Genomic DNA, 20,919 nt, shown 5'->3' on the forward strand with positions numbered 1-20,919 from the left:
TGGTGTACAGCATTGAAACCTAACAACGTTCTCCCTCACATGTCAGCAGTTTTCTCACAAAACCCTCTGGTTTTTGTTTCAGAAATTATCAGATCTCTATTATGATATTCATCGGTCCTATTTGAAAGTGGCAGAGGTGGTGAATTCCGAGAAGCGATTGTTTGGTCGTTACTATAGAGTGGCGTTTTATGGGCAGGTGAGTTCGTTAGAAGTAACATGGCCTGACCGCTCCATTCAGGTTGCCATCTTCCATTCTTTATAAGACATCTTATGACATGCACCAGTAGACTGGGGGAGGGATTATTCTGAACCTATATGGGTGTTTTTATGGATGTGACCATTTTTTCAGTTTGCCTATAGGAATGTATTAAATACACATAGGTAGAGAAATCCATGAAACTTATTACAAGTTAAGCTAAAAAAAAAAAAAGAAAAGTGATCTCTAACTTTTGGAAGTAGAAGAGGCTTCTTTTTAATTATTCTCTGCTTCGCACTTTATCCTAAAATACCTAACAGGTTTATGTGATAGATTAAAGTGAGATTGAATCAGACATGCTTTAAGAAATAGCATCTGTAACACTCAAAATTGACCACCATTTCCAACCATTGACTTTACAGTCCTGTAAATTGTATCTCCTGTTTGTTTTGAAGCAGATCGTCACAGGGCTATGTTGTCTCCTAAGTCATGGGCCAATGTTGTTTTACAGTTATCTTTCTCAATGTTCATCATCAATGAACAAGGTTAAAGATGTTAGCTAGCCATAGCATTGGCCTGAGGAGATGTGTTACACACTAGTTATAAATAGCTCTGCATAGTGATGCTTTAAATGGTAGGGCATTCAGGAACATCATGGTCCCTTTTCCAAAAAGCTGTGACATTCTTCTCTCTCAGCACCAAGTCTTTCTGATGTTTGTAGAAGGATGCACCAACCAATTTTATATTCACAGTGGCTCTCAGACTTCTCAATTGCTTTCCTCTCCTTCACATGAGGCACGATTACTCACAGCTTCTTGTTTTCCTCAGAATCTGTTAAGACTTACAGATAGAGTCTGTTCCAGGATTGTGATTACAGATATTTTCCCACTTAAGTCTTTAGCAAAACAAATTTTCCTCTGATCAGTAAAGATAGCTTTAAGACTAACTTCTGATTCTGTCTACCTGGAAAGGATCCGTAAATAATTACCTCCACAATCAGTTTCATCATTTTTCTCAGTTCTTAACAGCATCACAACTGCAGAGACAGAGAAACCTAGTGGTATGAGAACAGACTATAAGGAAAAGTTATAGGCATGTGGAAGGGGAGTATAAAGAATATTAGCTAGCTTCAGTTGAGGAAGAAAGAAGCGTAAAGGACCCAAAGATGAGAGGAGATGGTATTTGGGAAGAAATAAAAAATGTATGGCCTTGGCGAAGCATTAGCAAGAAAAATGACAGAAAATCGCACCAAGAAATGGATCCGGGAATTGAATGACTGGAGAAAAAACTCAGGCTAACCAAGCAGCATAACGATGGCCTGTAGGGGGTGCTTTGCTAGGCAGGATATAATGGCAAATCTTTGGGTGATCTTGCCAATGAAAAAGACATGAAGTTCCATTAATGCCCTGGTCATGCAAACCGGCGTGTGAGATGCAAGCTGGTGAATACGTGGAACGAGCTTTGCTGCCTCCCAACTAGTTTTTAATGCAAATGTTTGCTCTTTTCTTTCTTTGGTCTTAATTGTTCCAGGCTGTGGTAAGTTCACTTCTCTATGTCCCTTTGCATGTACTAATAATCCTCACACTTCCCTCCTTACAGCTTTACTGAACCTTAACACTTGTGTACAGATTGACATTTGGTATAAAGAGTGAGGGAGCTGCTTTGATTTGTTTTGGAAGCATCTTTCATTTCTGGAGCTAAATTCTGTTTATTCCAGTTACCTGAATTACAAAAAAAAAAAATCATTTTATGCACATTATCTTTCTCCAGAAGCACAGAGAATGTAATCTAGGAGCTTTACACACACACACACACACACACACACACACACACACACACACACACGAGACAGATACGAACATCACGTATTTTAAATAGATGCAGAATAGACTCAATGGAGGAGATCACCTGTTTATTTGATCTTTCATGACTCAAACCTTATGGCGGTGGTTCCCAACTTTCCTAATGCTGTGGCCCGTTAATACAGTTCTTCATGTTGTGATGACCCCCAACCGTAAGATTATTTGCTACTTCAGAACTGTAACTTTGCTATTGTTATGAATTGCAATGCAAATATCTGATATGTTGGATATCTGACATGTGAGACCTCTAAGGGGGGTCAGGAGCCACTACCTTATGGAATAAAAAAGGTCAGATGTTGGAATAATGGCTGTTTACAAGGAACTACAGTTCTTCCCAGATTCCTTTACAAGGAACCCCTTTGAGAGGTAGGGCTCTGTATTAGTAAATTCTGTTCATTTTCAAAGGTGGTGGTAGCAATTCAAAACACAAAGAATCAAGGAGAACAAATCTTCACCCAACAGGCAAAATCTTCAGAGATGGAGAAAGAGATAAAGAGACGGAGAACACAGTCAGAGCAGAAATCACTGGCCAATATCAAGAACTCTCAGAAAACCATCATTGAAATTGCCTATCTTTAGGCATTATGTTAACCTCCAAAAATAATGTCTTTATATGGTTTGATTTTATTATTTTCCATTAAGGTAGACAGAAATATTCTTTCAAGATCCACAATGTCACCATTTAGCTCTTCTTATTGAAACAATATAAACCTTTTTTTTTTGTAATTCTTTAAATTTCTTCCCACCTCCACGCCCTATGTGTATTTTATACCTTCATTTATAAACTTGGACTCATGAGTCCTTAACTGACCTACTAGAAAAAGACTCAGAAAACCATGTACTAAATAAACAGAGGGGGCCATTGGGGAATGCTGCTTTCAAATGACCTAACTTTGTTCTTTTTGCAGATTTCTTAAAAACATGCTGTTGGTGCATTTGATTTCTTTTTTAACACTGGCAGGACTATCAATGCCTTGGGTTAAGAAAAATAAATCCAATTAGAGCTTAAAAGAGAAAACATTTTGTCATTATGTGCAGACCTGATAATATCACCTGAGCATGGCCTTCCATAGGGTTCACTATCAACTGCCTTTGAACAAGGAGAACCTGTGGAGTTCATCCTGATAAGCTGCAAATTAGAGCTTTAATGATCATTATGCAAATGATATTCAAATGCACACGCCACGGGGAGCCAACCAGCAAGTGTGAATTGTGGTATTCAACAGGAATAGACAGCTCCCATCCCTTCTCCTTGATGAGAAGAGAACCAAAGTAGACTTGCACATCCTCCTGAACCTGTGCAGAATGCAGGTTCAAGAGCTCAGAAAGGAACTACACGGCACCTGATTAGCATAATACCCATCCACAAAAAAAAAAAAAAAATTCTTATTCGAGATGGCATTTTATATTCCTCTAAAACACACCTTTCACAGCCACATTGATGCATCTTGCAATCATGCTCAAACGATGATGTGAATATAGCATGAAGTAGGCTCTAGGTCTGTACAGCGTCCTTTGAGGACACATTAGAGTCCTCTGTGAACAAGCGTTTTCATTTTATTGTACTGGCTAGGGTATTTAATATTAACTAAGTTGGTAATGAGTCAGACATTAGCAAACAAGTTAGAAACTCTTTTTTCACAACAGGGACTATATATATATATATATATATATATATATATATATATATATATATATATATAACATGTAAGTCGTGCATAGCATGGAGTTTCTCACACAACCGCTGGCATCATTGGCTACAGATCTAACAGCCTGCAGAAAGCGTTCCTCCAAGTTCCCTCAAGGATCCGTTGCATAAGGAAACAGCGGTAGCAATCAGACACTGCCTGTAATCACCGAAACCCTTAGGAGCTGTCCTTTAGCAAGAAGTCAAGCCAACGAATGCTTGTTACACAGCTTCAAACGTCAGCTACCCCTGGAATTAATTCGCTGAGAAAACTTGGCAGGGGAGATTTATTCAGTACACCAATGGGTAGAGGTTATATTACTCCCAATAGTGCCTCCTTTGGTGTAGATGCATTTCAGAATGTGAACGAGAAAGAACTTGAAGGGAGGGGGAACATACGTGTGTAAATAACAGCTCCACTTTGGATTGGGATATACTCTTTCAGCTCTTTGCCTATATGAAAGTCACTCATCTATGTATCTACCCATGCATCCACCTATCTATCATCTATTTCTTTCTATCTATCTATCTATCTATCTATCTATCTATCTATCATCTATCCCTCTCTCATGTGTGTGAGAGAGAGTTTAAACATAACCAATGAATTCCTACTTACCGAGAGCAATTTCCCTGCCTTCTCGTGTCTTCCTGTCTCAAGGAATTTAGTCTACTACTAACATTTTCTGTACTGATTCTTCTTGGACTGCATTGATTTATTTGTGAACTTTGGACCATTCTGCGGCGGGGGCACTGATTTGACATCCAAGTTGTGATCCAAAGGCACCTCGATATTCTGAAGAATTTATAAAGAAAAATCTAGAAGGAATCAATAATTTTATTTGTCATTTCATTGAAATCGATTTTCATCCATATTTACTGCCTTGAGGTTTCACAGTCTATGTGTGCTACCTCTACTGACCCCAATTACTTGCTTAAGTAGAATGTGCTGCTTCAGAAGGACAACATATTAAAGCATATACTGCATTATAAAATGCCTTTGGGGAAAAAAAATCAAACCAGCTAGAGCAATGTACAGGCCACATTTTCCCATTGTCTGGAAATGCATCCAACCTGGACACAAAGCAAGTGGGAAACTGCCTCCTGGTTTGCATCACTCACTCACACCCCACTTGTAAATCATTGACTCTGTGGGCAAATCTGAGAGTGAACCTTTCCCTCAGATCATGCCTTACAGCTCAGTGGCCTCCACCCTCTTGATGGGTTCCCTATCACAAGGTAAGGATCCTTTCCAAACATTTTACAGTTGCCATTGGTCTGGCTCAAAAACGTGTCTTCCATAAACCCTGACAAATAACACATTAAATTCTTTATTCAGCTACCCCTCTTTCTTCTTCGTTTCATCTCAGAATTATCAGTAGGATACACCACACCTCACATGTGCGTGTGTGTTTGTGTGTGTGTGTATGTGTGTGTGTGCATTCGAGCACACGCACACACGTACACATACACAAACACACACAAACACACACACACAGGCGCACACACACTCACACACACACTGACTTTAGGAAAATGGCTCAGTGTCAAAGTCCTTGTTTTCTCTGCAAGCAAATTCAAATCCACAGAACCAACATGAAAAACTAGGCAAGTCAACACATACCTGTAACCCTAGCCTTGAGAGTAGAGACAGACAGATATCTGGAGCTGGACATCCAAGCCTGGCCAAATCTATAAGCTTCAGGTTCCATAAGAAGCCCTGTCTCAAAAACTAAAATTGAAGGCATCTACCTTACATCTACACATCTCTCTCCATACTCGGTAGGAACAGGGTGGGGATGAGAAAGGGGTAGGGATGGTGGTAAAGTCTTTTCCTGAAACTTGAATTCATTTTTTAATCTGTTGCAATTGAAGCTGTAAACATTGCTTTGGCTGAGGCCCTTTGGGAATTCTGGTATTTACCTTCCCAAGTCTCACTCCTCTGATCTGTCAGTCTGTCAGTTTTAGCTACTGACTCCTGAACTTGAAGCTGACAAAAATCTAGAGTCATCAGTGGAGGCAGCAGAATTTTTTAGTCAAAAAAAATGATTTTTGTCTTCCTGGTGCATACATATGTGCCTGTCACACATCGGTGCATGTGTGTTTACATGTGTATGAGGCACACGTGTTGGGGGTCTAAGTGTGCTTGTGTGCTTATGCATGTGGAGGCTGGGGAGAGATTCATTCTGATCAAATTTCTACCTTCTTCAATGAGGCAGAGTCTCTCAGACAATCCCCGAGATCACTGATGTGGGTAGTCTCATTAGCCAGCTTACTCGGAGGGGCCGTGTCTCCATCTTCTGGGACCAGAATTACAAAAGGCATTCTCAAGCCCTGGATTCTATGGATTGAAATCTCCCATCCTCAAACTTGTTTCCAAATAACTAGCTACTAAACCATCTCCCAAACCCCTCAAAAACAATGTAAAACAAAATAAGTGTTGTTTCTTCTTGGACTCGGTAGTTTTACAAGCCTCAAAATCAATTTATTTGCAGATAAACTGCCATCAGAAGAAACCGATAGTGAAGGTTCTTCTCTCTCAGCTCATCTCATATTCTAAGCCCACATTTATTCCACAGGGTCAGAAGGAGACATGTTCCTGTCTCTTCAAAGAGAATGAATTATAAGGAATTTCTCACTTAGTTATCTACAGATAATGGAATCTTCTCTTTCCCTGGCTTCAAACCAGACAGATTTATAATGGCCAAAGCCCACTGGGCTCTCATGGAATAAAAATGATGGCTCGGGTGTTATTTTTAGTCCTGCAAACTCCAGCTTTTCAAGGGTTTAAAAACTGAGTAATTGAGTTACATATAACTAGCTTGTACCCTACAGTCTTTGAAGACATATTAATGTGGGAACTTTTAAATAGCTGTAATTGGGGTGTACCATGTGCAGTTTCTGTCACAGTAACACTGCAGAGTGTCAGAGATCTGCAAACAAGATAGTATAGGAACGTGTAGTGACACATTTAGGTACCCGTGCGTGCCATATGGGGTCACCTGGGCTACAGTTAAAGACTAACAGAAGACATAAAATGGTAATGAATGGTCTAAAAATTGTCAAACATCACTCAAAATGTTGTGTTCTACTTAAGACTACCACTAGAGGGCATTCTTCCTCCAACTTATATGCAAACAAATTCTTCCTTTGATTTGTCCAAGTAGGAAAATTATGCGTAGGGTATGTGCTGGCATTCCTTTGCCTGGCTAGGATGTTTATGCTGTTGTCTGATTATGACACAATATTCTCTGCTCGCTACTCTCTCCCTTTCTGGTTTGAACTTCATAGGCTGCCAATTAATGGCTTCAGACAACTGAAGGACTGGAACTTTTTTTTTTTTTTAAGTAAATAGCTTTGTTTTTCTGCCTGTGATTTTTCACTGAATTTCTCTACTAAAGCCAGTGGTTCGATGTGTGTCTCCCCTAGGGATTCTTTGAGGAGGAGGAAGGCAAAGAATATATCTACAAAGAGCCTAAGCTGACGGGTCTCTCGGAGATTTCCCAAAGACTCCTCAAGCTCTATGCAGACAAATTTGGAGCAGACAACGTGAAGATAATTCAAGACTCCAACAAGGTAAGGGAACACACAGTGTTCACACGATGTGACTTGACTAGGTCCTTTCTATTTTTTAGCTACTGTTTTAATTACCTAGCTGATCATGTGGAATGAACTATCCAAAGTGTTTGAGACGTTTTCCTTATTGGTTGGCTGGTGAGCTTGGGGGTTTTCTTATGTCTGTATGTACATGAGTTTATGAACACCATGTTTATGGATGTGTTCACAGAGGTCAGGAAAGGGCATTGGGTCCTCAGGACTTTGGGGTTACAGGTGATTGTGAACCACCCTGTGGGTACTGCTAACCCCATCTGAGAGCAGTAAGTAAGCACTGTTAACCCACTGGGCCATCTCTCCTTAGCATGATTATAAGTTTTTACTTCAGTAATTTTTATATCATTTTTAGAAACAACTTAGCAAGTCTTCTGCTTTTTCCATAGTTCATATGCTTTTGAGTAGCAGTTAAAATGTTGAAGTAGCTGTGCTCAGAAGCAGAGTTGGAGGAAAAGCAAGAAACTTACCTGTTCAGGAGGCCTTCGTGAATCCCACCATTCTGATAGAACCTCGATAGAACCCAGCTTGCTATCGCATGATATTAATTTGAGAGAGTACAAAGAAGCTCTCCTTGGCTCCAGGAAGCAACGCATCTTCTCATTCAACTACTCCCAACCTTCTCATATATGATCATTCCCTAGTCAACCTCTAGCAAGCATCCACTTACATGCTGCACCCAGAGCATGGACTTGGGGCACGGAATCTCTTCTTCTAGACCTCTCAGTTCATATGCATGAAAAACCTTCTATGAGTGGTTGATTAAACAGAGTGCAATGGAACGTCCCAAGAACCATCATAGAGCAGTGCAGGAGAAAACCAGGGCAGGTTTGTTTGGCCAGTGCTACCCAGAGGAGGTGATCTTTGAGCTGACAATAGCAGGGCAAAATGTGTTGCTGAAAGCCATGGACATTCATAGAAGCCCAACCCATGCTGACAGGAAGGACAATTCGTGTTTAGAAAGGCAGGTCTTTGAAAGACAGACTAAACAAAAGTATGACCAAGAGAGAAAGTTGGTTTGTGACCAATGGCATAGAGTTCTAGTAAGCCAGCAAACAAAGTCATTTTTTTTCCTGCTTTCATTTTCAAAGCTGATATTGAGGGAAGTTTGATACAAAATTCATGGCTCTGGGTATAAATCATTACGAATATATCCATCACTCTTAGCTTGAAAGATCGGACTGTGGCTGGAGAGATGGCTCAGTGGTTAAGAACACTGACTGCTCTTCCAAACGTCCTGAGTTCAATTCCCAGCAACCACGTGGTGGTTCACAACCATCTTCAACGTCATCTGACACCCTCTTCTGGTGTGTCTGAAGACAACTACAGTGTACTCATATATGTAAGATAAATAAATCTTTAAAAAAAAAAAGAAAGAAAAGAAAGAGAGCTAGGATTGCCTTCTCTGTTAGAGCTAGCACAACTATCATAGTAGTGACCTGTTTAAACAGATGAAAAAAAGTAAACACAAGGATGAGAAAAAGCTACCCCCACAGAGGAATAGAGAGATTTGTTTCCACTTTCAAGAAATGTTCACTCTGCACAGGGTAACTTGCTGCAGATGGGATAAAAGTTTAAGCAATGCCCTAGGCAGGAATCTGTGTTGAAAATACCCACAAGGCAGCCTGGCCCTGGCATGGTGAGCAGAGTTAGCTCTAGCCATGTTGCTACCAGAGCCTGCTCCTTACTCACTGTCAGTCACTCCATCTTCTGTGGTTTGACGAAGTCTTCTGTGGTCTAAAGAACACGAGTGCCTTTTATCCACCAGGAGGCAGCAAGGGAACTCATAAATCACCTGCAGTTCACTAGTCTTGCTACATATACCCTTAATGTGTTGACACAGGTAAACCCCAAGGATCTGGACCCCAAATTTGCCTATATTCAGGTGACTTATGTCACACCATTCTTTGAAGAAAAGGAAATAGAGGACCGGAAGACAGATTTTGAAATGCATCACAACATCAATCGCTTCGTCTTTGAGACACCCTTCACTCTGTCAGGCAAGAAGCATGGTGGCGTGGCCGAGCAGTGCAAGCGGAGGACGGTCCTGACCAGTAAGTGCAGGGGCTGGCTGCCGGGAAACCTTTCCCACCTCAGGCTAGGACAGTGTTGTTGTAGGCTGGATTAGCATAAGTCATGTGTTGCCGCAGGGGTGAGGAAGACACCTCAGTTAGCAAAATGCTTTGTTGTACAAGCATGAAAACCTAAATTCCATCCTAGCACCCACCAAAGAAAGCGAGGCATACAGGCATGTATTGATAATCCCAGCACTGTGCAGGCAGACACGGGTAGATTCCTAGCACTCAGTGGCCAGCCAGCTTTAACCAAATCAGGGAGCCCCAAGTCACTATCTCAAAAAAGGCTCTGTCTCAAAAACAAGGTAGTAGACTTCTGAGGAGTAATCCTCATTTTGGTAACTGACCTCCACACACACACATGTGCAAACGCACAAGTGCACCTGTCCATAGGTACACACATATGAAGTTGCTTTAATCCTGCAGATAGGTTTCCAAAATGTGTCGACCTAGATTTGTTTGAGGGAACAGGAGATTCATCCCTCTTTATGTTCTGCTAAGAGGAAGCCTCTTAGCCAGCTATGGTGGTGAACCTCTCTAATTCCAGTAGTGGGAAGGAGCCTAAGTTCAAGGCAAACCTGGGCTACATAGCCACATTCCACGTCAAAAGGACAATAAAATGGGGGGGGGGGGGAGAGGGACCTTTGAGAAGATACTGTCCATAGAACTAGTTTGACATCCTCTCCCTTGAGCTGGGATATTCATAAGTATCATGTGTCATGCCATGGTAAAGACACCGTCACTAAACTGCCCTCCTCTCCATGAACCCCCCATTACCTGTGTCTGAGTTAGCAGCTATTGCTATGATCAACTTTAGGGTAACATTCTACCCACTGTAGAATTCCAGCTCTTCTCTGAATGAAAGTAGGCCTTGATCTGCAGCACCTAATTCTATGCTTGCTGCATCTCTTCTGTGAAGTAGTCACCCTTCCTTTTTTTTTAACAGACACTGAGAACTGACTAGAGGTTGGGCTGCTTCAGGGTTCTGTCAGTCCATGTAAATAAAGCACAACTGTGCCCTCACGGTGCTCACAGTGGGGTAGAACAAAGACCCAAGTAAAGGAAGAACTTCCGGGGAAGGCTGCATAAACAAATAAATGTTTTAAAATATAGGGGCATGGTCAGAGAAACGAGTGAAGTTTCTGTGGAGGAAGGCTATGTTGAGAGACCCCAGTTTTGAGTTGAACCACCAAGAATCACACTGACGTGCAAAGTCTGAAAAGCATTCACCTTCAGAAAGATGACCCAGAGGATTAGGGTTAAGACACATCTCAAGTACAACTCCTATATCCTATTCTGTATTGAGAATTCATTTTTTTATCTTTAGTAAATTATTTTATTAATTTACATTTCAAAATGTAAATTAATAAATTTTATTAATTTCAAAGTGTAAATTTATAAAATAGCCCCTCTTCCCAGTCCCCTCTCCCTAAGTTCTTCACCCCATCCTCCCAGCCTCTGACAGGGTGCTCCCCCACCCTCACCTCACCACCACAAGCATCCTTCTTCCTTGGGGCATCAAGTTTCCACAGGATTAAGCACATCCTCTCCCACTGAGACCATACAAAAAAAGTCTGCTGCTACACATGTGCCCGAGGACACAAAGCAGCCCATGGAGGTTCATGAGGATTTTAGTGCACTGACCAGTTTCAGTACACGCTGTAATCCTTTCAGATGTGGCTACTCTGTCTTAACACAGCCTCGGGAAGGTTGAAGAGAGCTAGTAGAGGTGAAAATGGACACAGGGAGAAGTAGCTGGGGATAGAACTAAGAAATGTAAGATGGGATGACCCCTAGGCTAAAAATAATTCACATCCAGGGATACCACACAGACAGAATGTGATATGTTCTTGGAAACAATAAGAAATCCTGAAGACCTTCAGGGGAACCTGGGACTTCTCTTTGCCCCTTTACATCTCTTTGCATGTCCTTGGTGCAGCAAGCCACTTGTTCCCCTACGTGAAGAAGAGGATCCAGGTCGTCAGCCAGTCAAGCACAGAACTGAATCCAATCGAAGTGGCAATTGATGAGATGTCCAGGAAGGTCTCTGAGCTTAATCAGCTGTGCACCACAGAGGAGGTGGACATGATCCGACTGCAGCTCAAACTTCAGGGCAGTGTCAGCGTGAAGGTCAGTGAGCATCACCCAGAGCTCAGACTCACACAGCCAGAGAAACTTGCTATAAAGTGCTGTGGAAATCTATTTTATATAATCATTTACTATATTGTATATAAGAAACACTCGGGCTATTTGTGTTACTGTCTATATTAGTCACTTTCCTCATTGCCGTGAACAAGTATTTCCCAATACCTGAGAATAAATGACTTAAGGGAGGGAGAGCTTGTTCTGGGTCACCGTTTACCAGTGCTGTCAATCAAGGTCAGGGAAATATACTGGCAGGAAGATGAAGTGGCTGGTCACAGTGTGCCCCAGTCAGGATAAAACGAGAAATGAATGCTGGTGTTGAACTCACTCCTATCCAGCCATGGAATAATGCTACCCACATTTACAGTGCATCCTCCCATCCCAGTTAAATTAATCTTGAAAACCCCTCACAAACATGCCCAGAAATTGACTTTGTAGATGATACTGTGTTCTGTCAGTTGACAACATTAACCATCTAAAACTTTTATCTGCATCTTTAGAATTAGATTAATGCCAACATAGATGAAGGAAAGGGTCATAAGATCCCACTTCTGGTTGAAAAGCACTGTGTTAGGTCGCCCCTGCCCAAATGATCAGCCCACATGTATACACATGAGCAAGACTAATCAGATTCAAGAGGTTGTTACGGGTTTGGAGATGGTGTGTGTGTGTGTGTGTGTGTGTGTGTGTGTGTGTGTGTGTGTGTGTGTCTGTGTGTGTCTGTGTGTGTCTGTGTGTGTCTGTGTGTGTGTGTCTGTGTGTGTCTATGTATCTGTGTATGTACAAAACGATAATAAATATAGAAGAGGTTATTAATTCCACAGGGAGTGGGGAAGACTTGGGAGGAGTTGAGGGTGTGGACGTGATGATAATACAGTATAATTATGTCTAAAATTCTCCAGGAAAAAAATTTTAAATCTAAATTTAAAAACAAAAGAAGTTAGGAACCTCAAGGTGGTGGGGAAAACCTCCAGTGGGAGAGGAAGATAGATGTGGTGGGCGTGGGGGTGTGCAAATGACCAAAATTCATTATATAAATGATTTAAACCACCATAAAATATTAACACATCCATAGACGCACGAAATTTGGCTTCAAGAAAAAATCTATTCTCCCTAATCCTTCCATATCATAAACCCTAAAAAATAAATTAACCAATAAATACATTTTGCACTCTATACTTACCTGTTATAAAAACCTTATTTGTTATAAAATATTTTTTAAAGAAAGTTTAATAGTTGAAAAATGTGCATTAGTGCTTATGGTCTGTGAGGGATATGACAGAGGCCTAGAGAATGGACAGCAGGTGACAGGGAGAATAAAGCATGTCAGAACCTCTGAGGAACACCAACAGCTTCCGTGGCTGGTAGAGGCACCCATCACAAGCTGGATATCCACCCCTAAAACTAATGATGCTAGCACAGGAGGGCTGGTGGGAACAAAGAAAGTGAGGGCCCACTAATAAGGAACAGGCCTGGCCTCTCCTGAGTGCTTTGAGGAAGAGGATGGGGTTGAACCCCAACATGTCCCTCATTGTGTGGAGGAAGGTAATAGTGAGGTGACTCTTGGGACAGCATTTAATCAGTTAATCAACATAAAATAGTATCTTAATATACTAATTTTACAAGTCAAAATTAACATGAAAAGCCCATAGTGAACAAAGTAGTAACGTCTTATGTCTGGGACGATGGCTCAGTAAGTAAGGACATTTGTTGTGCAAACATAAGGACCTGCATTCAAATATCAATAATAGTAATAATAATAATAACAACAATGATGACAATGATGATGGTGTGGCTGCATGCACACCTGTAAGCCCAAGGCTGTGGAAAGGGGCAGTAGATAGATATGGGGGATGGGGGCCTTGCTGGTAATCAGCCTAGATCCAGGTTTAGTGAAAGTTCCTTCTCAAGGAAATAAGGCAGAGAGTGGTAGAACAGGACATCCGATGTACTCCTTTGGCCTCTGCCTGTGCACATAAGCGCGCATTCAAATATGCATGAGGAGGGGTGGCAAAGAGGAGAGAGAAAGAGAGAAAAGGAAGAGCTGTAAAATGCCCAACAGGTAAAGGGCCTTGCTGCCAAGCCTGAAGACCAGAGTTCAATCCCTGGAACCTACAGAGTTGAAGATAACTGACTCCCACAAGTTGTCCTCTGACCTCTTTACGTGCATCATGGCACCTATGCTAACACATACATACATACATACATACATACATACATACATACATACATACACACATACACACACACACAATACACACTACCATAAATAAATAAATAAATAAATAAATAAATAAATAAATAAATGGCAAATTTTTAAAATAATTAAAGAGAAAGAAAGAAATAGAAAGTCTAAGATAAAATCAGACCAGTAGCAATGCCTTTCCCTGTTATGTTTAACCTCTAACAAAAGAAAGAATCATTGATGCTGGCACTGATATGCTCATTTCTCTTTTCTGTGTCCCCACTGACTGACTCAAAAAGACTGAAATAAATAGTTACATTCATACTGAGCATTAAAGAGAGACAAGCCAGCAGCCCTGGGCACAGAGTTGAGTGGAGGATGAGCCTGGAAAATCAAAGTCACTGCGTGTAACACCAGTGACTGTGCCTACTGCACCGCAAAGCTCAGTGTCCAAGGGCATCTGACTTGGGATAAAACATTAGTTCCCATCCTGTCATGGTTTCATCTCTGCTGCTCTTTTATTAATATTAATGTTCTATTTATAAATTAGTAATTATAAGTTGTTAAATTTATAATTAATGATTGGTCATTGATATCAATTAATGTTGACATTGTCAAGGTATTATAAAATACCTTGACAAAAAAACAACCTCAGGAAAACAGGTTCTACAATTCCAGTGATATAGTTCTCCATGTAGTGAGAAGTCAAGGCAGAAGCTTCACATAGCTAGTCATGTCGCATCTACAGTCAAGAGCAAAGAGAAATGAATCCACACATCTTCACTTGCTTGCTTGCTTGCTCAGCTTGATTTCTCTCCTCTGCACATCAGGAACCCCTGCCTAGAGAATAGCGCCACCCACTGTTGGCTATCTTCCCATGTCAATTCACATATGGACAAGCTCACAGGCCAAACCAGCAGAAGCAATCCTTCATTGCCAGATGATTCTCAGCTGTAGGGTTGAAAATTAAAGCTAATCATCATACTTTCCAAAACTCATACCCATATTAACAGATTATATCACTAAGAGACATGAAATCATTTACTCATGTGCATGTGTGGGAATAGAAGCTGGTATTGTAAAGCTGGGGGCAGGGGATGTGTCTCAGTGGTCGAGCACATACATATCAAAGGCAAGGTCTAGGGCCCAGCCTCCAGCACTGCAAAAATAAAATAAAATAAAATAAAATAAAATAAAATGGTCATGCAATCATTCAGCAACTCTGATAAACACTTCCTTGGCCCAGATCTTTGCAGGGCTTTCAAGTGGCACATAGAGAAACACGGATTGCCAAGGCAGTATGCACACCATTACCTCTGTGGAATGTCTTTTCATAAGAATTATGTGTTTATTTTAGTGCTAACAGAAGAAAAAAATCAAACACTGGATATCAAAAAGTATTAAATTTAACTTCCGTGAAAATATTTAAGGGAAAGAACCCTCATTTTCCAAGTTGCTATAGAAAGGGCACTCGAGCAGTAGGTGAAGGCCACAGGAGGCAGAGGGGCTGTGTTCCATGATATTTCCTGGGGAGGTGTGTTCAAACATCTGCCCATCCCAGAGAGAGAACCAATGATAAAGCTAGTAGTGATCGTATCAAAGTCCAACTTGGCAAACCAGTAAGGTTCTTTGGATTACTTACTGAAGTGTGCATGAGGAGTTACTCACAGAACCATGTGTGACTCAGACGTCCCCAACACAGGTGACAAATCACATACACCCCGAGTCCCTAGAGCTCTCTGCTCAACTTACAGGCAGTTTGCTCTACAGGTTAGGTCTCTTTCTTCCTTGCGAGTGTTTGTGCTTAGATTCAACCTCAAGGAGGCATCTTGTGAAGCTCTTCCACTTTCTGGGACTTGTAAAGTTTGGTTTATTTCCTAAGTCTCACTAGCTACCTTCTTACTTTGGGAGTGGGGATGTGTCAGTGCAAGGAAACCACAGCATAAGATGACACATGACTAAATTTGGCAAGGGGAACAGGAAAGGCCAAACTCTAGGGTATCTAATTAGTGGCTTACTGACCCTTAGAAAAATAACAGTTTCAGCAAGGATACAAAGTGGTAGATTACAACGTGGTGGGAAGGTAGCAGAGGACCATGTGATTGGTCAGAAAACTAACCCTCCCTTTACCATGAAAATGATCCATAAAGGAGAGGAACCAGCCTCAGCTAAATCTCTTCTCCCCACAGGTCAATGCTGGGCCAATGGCTTATGCTCGAGCCTTTCTTGAAGAAACTAATGCGAAGAAGTATCCTGACAACCAAGTAAAGCTACTGAAGGAAATATTTAGGTGAGATTGGAATGTTCCTCTTTTAACTACCCCATACAGAAAGGCATGAATGCCATTCAAGGTAGCAGTCTATCTACCGGGTTTCGGACCCAAAGTCACTGAACTCAATGCCTCTTCCTGTGACTGGCTTTTAATTTGCTTAATGTTGTGGTTAAAGGCAATTTGCAGATGCGTGTGGGCAGGCTCTCGATGTGAATGAACGTCTCATCAAGGAGGACCAGCTGGAGTACCAGGAAGAACTGAGGTCCCATTATAAGGACATGCTCAGTGAACTGTCTGCCATCATGAATGAGCAGGTGAGTGTCCCCTGGTGTGGCTCACAGTTCCTGGCTATTGCTATAGGGACTGTAGAGTCTTTCCTTAGTGTACTGTTCCTGACATCAGCACTGTGATGTTGAGTTTCTCTCTCCCTGTGTACAACAGCCTTGGCCCAAAGCATAGAAAGAGAACTGAAGTGCTTTTCACAATTTTACAGGTACTTACCCAAGTCATACAGAGTGTTGGCTCTCTAGAATGTGCAGTTCTGGTTAGACACTGAGAAGCACAAGGTGGGAACCTCCTCTCTACCCCCCACCCCACTTAAGGCCTGCTGCCACTCCATCATTCCCTTGAGGAACTCAATACCTAAGATATGGGGTGGCATTTCACATTTTTGCCACTAGGGGCTTCTAAACCATGCTCAGAGTGAACCTTGGGATTTTCCATGGGTCTTTTACCTTGAGAATTCCTTAGCAGACACTCGACCACAAGCAGAGGTCCACAATTAGTAGAAAAGAAAAAAAGATAGATTAGATAGATAGATAGATAGATAGATAGATAGATAGATAGATAGATAGATAGATAGATAGATAGATAACTTTGATAACATAATATATGATATATAACAAACTCTACTCCATACTCAGGTTGTTCATGATCCTGGGCACATATCCACCATAGTCTGTATGGCTTGCATGAATTGTGACCATTCAATAATGTCAGCATTTTGGAGGCGCTAAAAGCAAGCAGTTGAACATCAAGTGACCTTCCCTAGCCTGCTTAGCAATATCCATCAACCCTCACACTCTACTTGGGTGGTGACCTGTAGCCTTCCCAGTAACGTGATATCACTGGTTTCACATTGGTTCCCTCTCCTCCCCTTAATGACCTAGTACCATCACCACAGAGCAAGGCAAATGCTGGAACTGTTATTTGGACCGTATGTAGGACATGTTCCTTCTTCCCTGTCTTCTGCCACCTACTCCTTTTAATACTCCACACTAGCTCAAGGAGGAGGGAATGGTAGGTTGACTTATGATGGAAAGAATAAATCTCTGTAGATAGGATTCCCAACAGAGATCGTGCTAACTTTGGATTTCTGAGAAGTGGTGGGAATTAAACACCCCGGTGAAGCACACATGGGAGACATCATTAAATCTGGGATTTAAATGAGGAGAATGGATGTAAAAGCTGGGAAACCACACTTGTCTCTCACTAAATTATGCCTGGCCTTGAACTGTCTGGCAAAATATTTTTCTCTTTTTTTCCTGGCAGCTCTGTCGTGGTCCATGTCTATACAGCTTCTGCTCCTCTGTGTCTAGTATTTCCCTCAGTGCTGTGAGCAAAAGTGGTATGTTTTTCTCTTCCTATGTCTATCCTGTCCTGCAGCCTTCTGTTCACCCACCTCTCCCCATCACCAGCCCTGTGCCCCAGTCGACTTTGGTGGCTGAGCTCCTGTTAAACCTTCATTGTCACTTGAAGACATGTCATGTAGACAGCTTAGCTTTCAAAAAAGAAAGCTCGTGCTCCCTCACCTCCTAAATGTATTTGAGCTCCTTCGATTTTTTTTTTAAAAATAAAGAACCAAAAATGTTTTCATGATACTTCAAAATATAAAAGAAAGACACAAAGGCCAGGTGTTGAAGAGGAGAAAAACATAAAATGTCTTTTTTGTAAAAGAAAACTTTAACAAGAGAAGGAAAATTTGGCTCTCTGCTTCCTGGAAACAAATCAAAGAGAAAAACCTGATGGATTGCACCAGTCTCCTTATTCAGTAAAAGAAATGTATCTGTTGAAGAGAAAGGTGATTTTTCCTGCTGGTTTTGAGGATATAATAGGGCCTCATCACATAGGTGACTGACTATATGATGGACTATTTTTCCTTTTTCTGAATGTGAATTTACATACTCCTGAAGCAGGTGCACAGATAACTAAGTGCTGAGAGAACTTATCAGCTGAGCTTTCAAAATCGGGAATAATTTGAACCAACTGACATAGAAACAGAAACACAAAATTAATTATACCATATGTACCCCAACAGGGCCAAGGAAAGTCTTAGCTTGAAAATTACCAAAAATAACCATATTGTTAGGGGGAAACACTCATTATAAGCGAAAACAGGGTCATGCCTGTAACCTGCCTGTGATCTCAGCACTTGAGAGTACAGGAGAACAGGAACACTTCCGGATAATCATTGGCTACACGGCAAGTTTGAGACCAGTCTGGGCTACATGAGATCCTTTCTCAAAAAGAAAAAAGGAATGATCATAGCTGGAGAGGCCAGTGAGGTAGTTCGTTGGTTGAAGTCTCTTGCCTGAAGCCTAATGACCTGAGTTCATCCGTTGGGACCCACATAGTAGAACGAGGGAACTGACTCCCACGAGCTGTCTCTGGCTTCCACATGAACAGTGTGTCATGTACGCATGCACACACACATTTAAAAACAATAAAAGGAAAAAGAGATGGAACAGAACCACACTAGAGTAATGCTGGTGTGTAAAATGGAGATGTGAAAAATTGGTAGTGACAAGGTACCCCTTCCGTTAATAGGCAGCCAGAGTCTCACACTGTTTCATAAGCAACCCCAAACCAAAACTATGAAGACCGTTCCTTGGCTGGGGCCAATGGAACTCATACCAGCACGCAAATGAAGCATAAATATAAGATGCTCTTTTGGACTGTGTTTCAACTGAGTGAGTATGGCAGCAGAATCAAGTCAGCTGTGGCCATGAGGATCCAACTTAAAACACAGAGGCGGGAGCAGAGCCATTTTGTTCTGGTGCCAGGAAAGTGAGATGTGAGCATGGCTTGCTGTCAGATGCAGATACACTTTAGACACATAAAGAACCAGATGACTTATGCACAATCTTTTGACCCTGACCCGAGGAAGGGTGTTAAGGCAAGCATGGGACACTCCGATGCTGAGTGCTCTATGGAAAAAAGCTCTGGGGTGGGACATCAGCACATTACAGTATGTGAGGTCAGTGAAGAAATCATAGCAGAAAACAAATACTCGCCAAATCTCTTTTGTACAATGATAAACGTCAGGGATGGATCTGCAGTTTCTGTAGGGCTGTGGCTACTGTTTGCATACAGTTATTTTGATATAGCTGACAAAGTGTCATACTGATATTATTTTCAGGTAAGTCGAGTTGACTTTCATATACTCCCATTAATGCAAACATTCAAGTGAGTTTTCCGATGTTTTCCCTTTTAGGATAGATGTTAGCAGTATAAATTATAAATTTTTAGAATAGAATAAGATACTGGAATTAATCTAATACATTTGTAACCACTTAAACATTTATGAATTTATATCTGACAGTCAGAGTATATAGTAAAGCAACTTTGAACATCCCCATAGCAACCAGCATATGGGCTTTGAAGAAAAATAGTCTTCAGAACTACTTTGACTAGGATATTTTCCAAACTTACTAACACCCCATTGGGAATGAGTCACTGTTCTGGATTTTAATTCTGTGTTTGAGGATATGAAAATTGATCTCTACTTATTTTTATGTGTGTGTTGTATCTGTCTTGCTTTAAGATTACGGGCAGGGACGACCCAGCAAAGTGCGGAGTGGAGCGACCTTACACCACCCGTGTAACTAGCAAGGGAACTGCGGCTATACCTGTGGTCTCCATCTCATCCAGTGCTGAAGTTTGAGAGGAGCCCTGGAGCATCTAATGCACCTCTCAGAGAACTCTCTCCATTTTTGCAGCTAATCTCGGGGAAGAAAGAGATAGATTTAATTTATTTGAAGTTTTTACAGCGTTAATCTTGTTTACCTCGCTAGCTTGAGATTTTGCCAGCCTCTGAATTTGCACATTTTCTATTATTCCTTTGTTTCCTTGAAGTAGTATTGATCAAAGCCACGCTAAACGTTTGTTCTGAAATTCCAATGAACGTGCAGCTTAGAAGCAAACTGAGTTTTCTTTTGGGTATAATTTGTTCAATTCAAGGTCTTCATACACGCATTTTAAAGGTCAAAGTGAATGTTTTTGTAACATTTAGGCATATTTCCGATGTAAATAGAAGATTGTAAAATATATGGTTTTTATCACATTTCAAAGAATGTTTTTAGTTGATACTTACGAAAGTACTAAAATTATATGGGTAACGTTTCAAATGTTATATTAAAATATTTGTGTATGTGTAAAAAATGTTGATAAATACTAATCTTTAAAGTTTGTGGACTTCCTTTATTTGTAATATATGTGCTTTTAAAGAGCAATGGGATGTGAAATTATAAAAGTATTTTGCTGTTGTTAATATGAATAAAAATACAGTTACTTTGCACTTGATTTCCTTTGGGGAACTGGGTTGGTAGGGCATTCATCTGGCATGCACAAATGCCTACGTTCAGCCCTCAGCACTGAGCGATTCAGACATGGCGATGACACCTGCAATCCCAACACTCAAGAGGTGGAGATGAGAAGGTGTGATAAATTTAAGGTCATCTGCAGCTACTTAGCAAGTGAGGGGACAACATAAGTACTGAGAGGAGGAGCCAGTTGCTGCTATGACTGGCTCCTTGGATAGCCATTGAACCATCCATATACTGTGCTTTTAATGCCTTACCAAAAGCCAAAGAGGGACCTGAGCTTCAGCCTG

General features: G+C 41.2%; 1 protein-coding gene across 12 annotated transcripts in view; it reads left to right on the plus strand.

Moving 5' to 3' along the window:
• The window catches only part of Dock10 (dedicator of cytokinesis 10), a 258,512-nt gene extending 238,028 nt beyond the window's left edge, over positions 1-20,484 (plus strand). For 9 of the 12 annotated variants that reach the window (XM_076914939.1, XM_076914938.1, XM_076914934.1 and 6 more), the window contains 8 exons: positions 83-196; positions 7,172-7,318; positions 9,195-9,405; positions 11,366-11,556; positions 15,946-16,046; positions 16,204-16,342; positions 17,580-17,655; positions 19,852-20,484. In XM_076914939.1, the coding sequence (XP_076771054.1) occupies positions 83-196; positions 7,172-7,318; positions 9,195-9,405; positions 11,366-11,556; positions 15,946-16,046; positions 16,204-16,342; positions 17,580-17,655; positions 19,852-19,916 (1,044 nt within the window). In that variant the 3' untranslated portion in view covers positions 19,917-20,484. The remainder of the gene's footprint in view (positions 1-82; positions 197-7,171; positions 7,319-9,194; positions 9,406-11,365; positions 11,557-15,945; positions 16,047-16,203; positions 16,343-17,579; positions 17,656-19,851) is intronic. The other 3 variants (XM_034521364.2, XM_034521362.2, XM_034521365.2) reach the window with 1 other exon arrangement.
• The last annotated feature ends 435 nt before the right edge of the window (positions 20,485-20,919 follow it).

The sequence above is a fragment of the Arvicanthis niloticus genome, chromosome 17, assembly GCF_011762505.2.
Source record: "Arvicanthis niloticus isolate mArvNil1 chromosome 17, mArvNil1.pat.X, whole genome shotgun sequence".
NCBI lineage: Eukaryota > Metazoa > Chordata > Mammalia > Rodentia > Muridae > Arvicanthis > Arvicanthis niloticus.